Source organism: Penaeus chinensis, chromosome 1 (assembly GCF_019202785.1).
Source record: "Penaeus chinensis breed Huanghai No. 1 chromosome 1, ASM1920278v2, whole genome shotgun sequence".
NCBI classification, from domain to species: domain Eukaryota; kingdom Metazoa; phylum Arthropoda; class Malacostraca; order Decapoda; family Penaeidae; genus Penaeus; species Penaeus chinensis.
Window position 1 is genome coordinate 9,023,690 of NC_061819.1, and position 7,500 is coordinate 9,031,189.

A 7,500-nucleotide genomic window follows, 5' to 3' on the forward strand; every position below is an offset into this window, starting at 1 on the left:
GTATTTGGTGTGGAATGCATTATATGGTGATATATTGCGTTTAGATTGAGTCGGTGTGACTTGATAAGGAGTGGAAGCGGAAGAATTAAGAAAAGAGGTTAAAGTATAATTAATATGGTGGTGTCGGTATACGTGCCTAGTTATTACGGTTCGTTTTGTTTTGTGAGTTCGTTATGGCGTCTCTTTACTCTGAGACAACTTCATTTGTAAAGATGAATATGATAATGACTTGACTTTCAGGTATACAATTTAGGGGGGCTTAGGAGTTAGATAAAGCAACTATTACCGGTCGTGGTTTTAGTCTGGGCCATGTTCTCACTCTGTATTCTTGCCTATTTTTCAGTAGTGTATATTTACATAATGGCCGAACTAAAATAGGGGAGATCTAATTACTATACACAAATTATATACTGAAATAGGAAATAATCACTGCATACAAAGTATAATGTCAGAAATATAGAAGAGAGGTTGCAACAAATGCTGTGCAGAGACTAAAGTCATGGCAATTGGGTGGGGGTCAAGGTAGGGAAATATGATGATCAGGTGGGAATCTAGTGCCAAAGCTCAAGGTTATGAAGGTTTTTGAGGTTATTGTTACTGAGAGCGGCACTCCTAAAAGCAGATTTTTTATATGTCTTCTTCTACCCAGTTATCTTGGGGGATACTTGGGAAACTGGGGATTGAAGGGGGGGGATGATAAAGGGCACTGGATGTCAATAGGAAACTGTAGAAAATGAAGAAAGTGATTTATAAAACATTTAACCCCTTCTCGACTGGTCACACCGTGAAGCATCAAAACAAACCGCTCAAGCTGTGGTGTGCGGCTGTACGCTGCGACGGCGCGCCAAAGCACCATGAGCCGGTGATTTGGCTAGATGTACAGAACTTCTGCGCTTTAAGTCGGCGCGTTGCCATTGATCGCCAGAGAGTTTTTTTGTTTTTTTTTAATTTTCTTCAATTTCTCGAAAACCTGAGCCAAACTTTGTGTTCCAAAAATGAGAGAAATGTTGATTTTTTTGCCAAACTTTGTCTGATGAACACAAAATAAAATAGCTCCCGAGTAAACAAGCGCAAAACAATATGCACAAAAAGTCTGTTTGCATAATAGGTGAGCCAAGTTTCGAACAATGCTATTATGATAAACTGTTAAGTTGCACATAAGTAAACATTGTGTATCATGCGAACCCAGAGATCCAACCTAACCCTACCTACCTTTTATTTATTTCCTAGACAGGGGGGGGGGGGCAAGCCCCCCCACTGTACCCCTCCTTATTATCTCTTTGTACCAAATGACATTGTGAGACATACTGTCAGTGTCGAGGGTACATATGAGCTGCACAATCACAAATAGGTTTTGTTAGGAAATTGAAAGACGTTCTGTGCAGATTCATAAGAAACCCTGTGCGACCAGCGCACATTGAGCAAGAGGTCGGCCTGGCTGCTGTAATGTTACAAAAATTGCCCATACCTACAATAAAAAATAGTTAGTAATAATACTAATGATCTATAATGATAAAAGTGACACATTACTTAAAAAGTAATATCTAAATATAAAATCAAACATACCCCATGTCACTGACCACAGAAGTTTGAAGATCCTGCCCTAGTAAAACCTTAAAGGAAACTGAGGAAGCGTGTATTGTTCCAATATGGGAGGCAATTAAGGTAATCAAGCAGTAATGTCATTAAATAATTAAAAATGAATAATAGAAATGATATATAAAAACAAAATAAAAACGCACATTCATTTGAGAAAGCAACCAAAAACATTTAGTAGCATCAAAAAACGAGAGGAAAGGTAATGAGAATATGAAAAGATAATGATGAAAATAAATAATTAATTGGAAATGTTTTCCAGGTTCATCAATAGAAAACATGACTCTTATGGTTAACAGAAAACACAATCATTATAAAAAATGGATGAATAGAATATCTATAAAATGGAGCTATAAAAAACAAAATACTAAGTACTCTGGCTGTGTGAGGGTGTTATGGACTTAGTCTCTGAGCAGTGACATTCAGCAAATATTTTCTTCATTTCCTGGTTAATATGAGGCCGCTGCAGATAAACTTGATTGTTTCCTAGTCTATTTTTTATGCTCTATTAGATGGCAGTGTCCATTTTCCTCTATCTCTGCGTCGCTCTTGGCATCATTAACCATATATTTAAATGATACTGGATGTTGTTTATTGTGCAGATGAATTGTTGAGATTTTATGACCACTTCCACTGACAAACTTGATATGATAGTAACGATAGCAGGGGAGGGCATGAAGTACATCAGGGAAATAATGGAGTAAAATTCTTGTTCCTTATTTTTCCATAATAAAAAGAGGGGGATAGGGTAAATGTGCAAGTTTTATATTAGTTACACTATGCTTAACCTTTGCACTGTACAGAATCATTTTTATTGTTTATAGAAGTCATTATTATTTATCATTCTGTATTCAATTCCAGGTTATTTGCATTCAGATTTCAAAGAGAATTTTGATGATTAGGCCTATATGAGTTTGGGTATGCTGTAAATATATTGTCAAGGGTATGAATTAATCCAATGCTGCTGGGAAAATGCTGTGCTCATTTTTGTGTGTGTATGTTTGTGTGTGTGTGTGTGTGTGTGAGTGTGTGAGTGTGTGAGTGTGTGTGTGTGAAATGCCTCTGCACATAGATGGCTCTACTAGTGCTTAGCCACAGAGGAGTCAATTAGTGTGGCCTCCATGCACTGGCAGTGGTCTTCAAATCTCCACCAGGTATATTTTGACAAGATGGAGCTTGTAGACCACCATGGCAATTAATCATAAAATTAGGAACCATCAGAATATAAGTGTTGGTTTGTTGGCCTAAGCTAAGTGCATTTGATCTTATTTTCTGGATAGTTACTCATTCTGTTTTACAAAGGTAAAGAGGCCAAGGTAAAAAAAAAAACGAATTATGTTCATTATTTCAGTATGTATTCCATGGAACCCATCAGAATGTACAGTAAGTGGTGGAGGTTTGTTGGCCTTACCCAGAGTATGAAGCTTTACCTTGTGTCATCAAATTTTCTGGATAGTTACTGACATTATAATCATTGTTATGCATATGTACATAGGCTTTTGAGATTTTTTTTTCTGTACATTATCATATGGTGTGCATTCGATGGAAATTGTTTGAGTATCATCTGCAATTACCTATTATGAATATTTTCAGTTTTAAGTACAGGCCATAGTCTGCTAGCTGATATATACAGGTAATTTTTAACCCTACAATGATGGTGCCAGAAATTTATGTCACTCATTTAGGTGACTTCTGGCAACTGTCTAGCTTTTTGGCTTTGGAGTTCACCGTGTATAGCGAAACTTCCCGCTCAGCTCACTTTAGCAAGTCGTGACACCTATAACCATACCTGTCATGATGGGTTGTATTTTCATGGCGGCATATAAGTGTGCCTGGCTAATAATAGATGTCTTCCTTTACCATTAATTGTACTTAATTTTCTTTTCTTTGACACAGACTCAGTTCTGCAACATAACCAAAATGAAGCTTAAGAAGAACACTGGGATGGCAAAAAACCCTGCACAGGCCACAGGAAAGAAAACAAAGAAGCGAAAAGCACTCGCTGATATGAGCGTTGATGACATGTTCTCCATGATTCATGATGATCCGGTGAGAGAAATTGATTTATTCTTTATTTAGCATTTTGATTATGTGCATGTGGAAGTTCTTTACATTGTTCATGTGTTCCCTTGTTTTATATATAGTTATTGGTGAAATAATTCATAACATGATAAATGAAATTAAAATCATGAGGAATCCTCTTGATAAGTCAGTAGATATAGACTACTATTGTTGTTGTTGTTGTTGATATTGATATTTATTAGTTTATTTATTTATTTTTACTTCTAAAAGGTATGTCAATTATAATGAAATTTCCTTTTCAGAATGATGAAGAGAGCAGCCCTGCCATTAAAAAGGGAGGGAAGAGAGCAAAGGGGAACAAGAAGATGAAGAAAGAGACTGCACCAGGTAGGTTTTTTGTTTTATTCTAGTTGCTTTATGGGAAACTTAAACTCTCTTGTGTATTTCTGAGAATGTATGACAAAAGTAGTGGGACTATCACATTTTGTATCATCTAAGAGCGATTTTCAGTTATCTCTAAGTTATAAAGCATAGCTATATATACATATTCACACACACACTGTGTGTGTGTGTGTGTGAGTGTATGAGTGTGTGAGTGTGTGAGTGTCAGTGTCAGTGTGGGGGGGTGTATATGTATATTATATATATTATATATGTTATATATGTTATATATGTTATATATGTTATATATATTATATATAGTTATATATATATATATATATCTTTATGTATATATCTTTATATATATCTTTATATATATCTTTATATATGTATTTATATATATATTTATTTATATATTTATTTATATATTTTTTTATATATTTATTCATATATTTATATATATAATATATATATATATATAATATATATATATATATATATATATATATATATATAATATATATATATAATATATATATATATATAATATATATATATATATATATATATATATATATATATATATATATATATATATATATATATATATATATATATATATATATATATATATATATATAAGATCCTGGTACTCCATAAAGACTTGGAAGTAAATAAAGGTCTCCTATACCCTTGCAGAAGTAAAGCAGAAGATGGACGAGGTAGATGAAATGGAAGAAGACTTGGAGGAAGAGGAAGACGAGGAGATGGCACAGTCAACGAAGATGAGCCAGAAAGAATATCTCAATAAACTGAAAAAGAGTGACCCTGACTTTTATCAGACTATGATGCAGTCATCTGAGGTGATGGATATGCAGAGTTCAGGGGACGAAGAGGAAGACAGTGATGCTGGAGAAGAAGAGGAAGACAGTGATGCTGGAGAAGAAGAGGAAGACAGTGATGATGATGAGGAGGAAGAGGAAGAGGAAGAAAAGGAAGAAGAAAAGAATGTAGAATCTGTGAGTCAGGATGAATGATTTTGCCCCTTTTGTTTGCGACCATAATTTATAATAAATAGTATAGGCATTTTTGTTTGCTTATTGTGTTATGAACAAAGTCTAATCATTTCAGGGAGAGGAGAGTGATGCATCTGATGCCGAAGAAGAGAGTCTTCGCAAACGAGGCTCAAATGTAGTCACTGCATCAATGATTGCAGAATGGGAGAAAGGATTGCAAGGAAATGAGTATGTATTGCTGGCATTCATATTCTAGTGTGTTGCAAAGTTTCCAACTTATCAAAGAAAATGTGAACATACTATTCTTTTCTCTCTCAAAACATTCTTCCCACAAACTAGCAAACAAGTAAACAAAAAAACGTAATAAAGAATTTTTTTTCAGGCCTTTAAACACTTTCTTGGAAGTAAGTCAGGCATTCCTCGCAGCCATTCAGAGCTTGGGGTCCAAAGCTGACGAAGAAAAAGAAGCTGCAAGCAAATATGAAGTGGCTGGACCTCAGAGTAAGTTTGAATTTGAATTGTTGCTAGATGGGTTCAAAGTTTCCATGAATAATTGGGTACAAAAATTGCAATATTGATTGCTTGGATCGTCAGAGTAACTTTTAGAGTTTAAAACTGTCTTCTACTCGTAAATCTACACAAGGGTTGGTTAGAAAATGTTGTGAATGTCAAAAACCTTTTGTTTTTTTAATGAACCTTTTACATTTTTTGAAGTACCCTATAAAAGTTGCTATACTCAGGCCAAGCCTATAGAACTGTAATTTACTCTGACATAGCAGTCATTGTTTATGTGGGGTATGCTGCTGTTCCTGGGCTGTTTCACCTGCAGCATCTCCAGCAGTTTTGGAGGTCATGCATTTCTAAACCGGGGGGGAGTGAAACAGAGGTTATGTGGCTCTGCATCGCATACCTTCTCTCCTACTGTCATAGACTTGACTTTCAACGGGAAGTTCCCACTAAACAGAATTTTGTTATTCGGAAATCCTGCATGGTGGGCTCTATTGTAGGAGGTGCTAGACCTTGCTGTCTAGAAGATTTTATCTCATTTGAATGTGTTAGTGACTTAGCTGTGTGAAGTGCTTGAATAATCATGTTATATTATGATATATGTATACTTGTCATAGTTTTTATGCACTAAAAAAGAAAGAAAAAAAAATTTACTTGTTTGGAAGACAGCTCCAGCACTACTGGTGATGCTTCCAGTATTATTTAGCTAAAATATTAAATTATATTATAAAAAAATTGATAGATAGATAGTGGTACTCGTGACATTGCTATTGATTTTTTGACCAAATGAAAATACTAAAGAATTTGAATGTACTAGATGTACTTCCTGTAGACTCAACAGGGTAAAAAATTGCAATTTTTATTGAGAAGTTATTGCCAACAAGATGCAGTATCAGCATTTGTCTCTTATTTTTAGAAATCTTGCTGTTTTACCAAACCAGAGGTCTAAGGAAAAAATTGTTTTACTTGTTTTCCAGTTTTCAATGCGGTTGTGCGTCTTTGCCTGCAAAATGTACCCTCTGCCTTCTACAGGATTCTAAGGATGAAGAACCCTACAGATGACCCCTTAAAATGCAAAAGATGGGACAAAATGAAGAACTTCTTTAAATCCTATCTTGGTAATCTAGTTCAGGTAAGCACCAATTTCTTCTGTGATAACATCAAACTGTTAAGGGGGATTGACCTTCAGGGAGAATTTCTACTTTTTCTATGCCCACTCACCCAAGTCCCTGGTGTAATAAGAGATGCATAGACTATTGTTTACCTCTACTTGGAAATGCTGCCAAACATAAGTCATTTTGTGTTTGAACTAAGCTTACAGGTTAAGAGCCAGTCTAGTGTTTTTGAGGTTCTATGATGGATATGAAAATGTGATATGTGAAGGTTAGAAATGTAGTACTGAATGTGGGATTTGGAATTTTCTTTTTTCAGTTGATTGGCACAGTGGCTGATGCAAGTATCGCTGAGGTCCTTCTGAGTCGTGGTGTGATGCCTCTTCTCAGTTACTATGCTGGGCACAGAAATGTGGCAAAGAAGCTCCTTAGGAAGCTGGTCTCCCTCTGGGCTACTAGTGAGAAGAAAGTGCGAGTTCTGGCCTTCTTAGGCATATTTCGGCTGACTCGCTTGCTCCCAGAGTCGTTCATGGATGGAGTCTTAAGGGTAAGGAAGAGATCTTTAATATGCCTTACCTTGTAAAAGCTAGAGAAGATTATATGCTAAATGTTTGTGTTAACAAAACAATATTTTTGTGAAACCTTGGAATTTATTTGTAAAGTTGGTAATTGAGAGACTAATGGATCCTTCTTTCCAGCGTATGTATATCTCCTTTGTACAAAACTCAAAGTTTACATCAAGGAATACATGGGGCCTCATTGACTTCATGCGCATGTCATTGGTGGAGCTGTATGCATTGGATCATTCGGTAGCATATAAACATGCCTTCGTGTACATTCGTCAGATGGCAATTCATCTCAGAAAT

General features: G+C 35.5%; 1 protein-coding gene across 1 annotated transcript in view; it reads left to right on the forward strand.

Annotated features, from left to right (window-relative positions):
- The window catches only part of LOC125027689 (nucleolar complex protein 2 homolog), an 11,530-nt gene that overhangs the window by 100 nt on the left and 3,930 nt on the right, over positions 1–7,500 (forward strand). The window contains exons 2-9 of the mRNA XM_047616821.1: positions 3,493–3,645; positions 3,921–4,005; positions 4,699–5,018; positions 5,131–5,243; positions 5,398–5,516; positions 6,500–6,654; positions 6,954–7,181; positions 7,333–7,500. The exon at positions 7,333–7,500 is cut by the window's right edge and continues 21 nt beyond it. Coding sequence (XP_047472777.1) covers positions 3,517–3,645; positions 3,921–4,005; positions 4,699–5,018; positions 5,131–5,243; positions 5,398–5,516; positions 6,500–6,654; positions 6,954–7,181; positions 7,333–7,500 — 1,317 coding nt within the window. The 5' untranslated portion in view covers positions 3,493–3,516. The remainder of the gene's footprint in view (positions 1–3,492; positions 3,646–3,920; positions 4,006–4,698; positions 5,019–5,130; positions 5,244–5,397; positions 5,517–6,499; positions 6,655–6,953; positions 7,182–7,332) is intronic.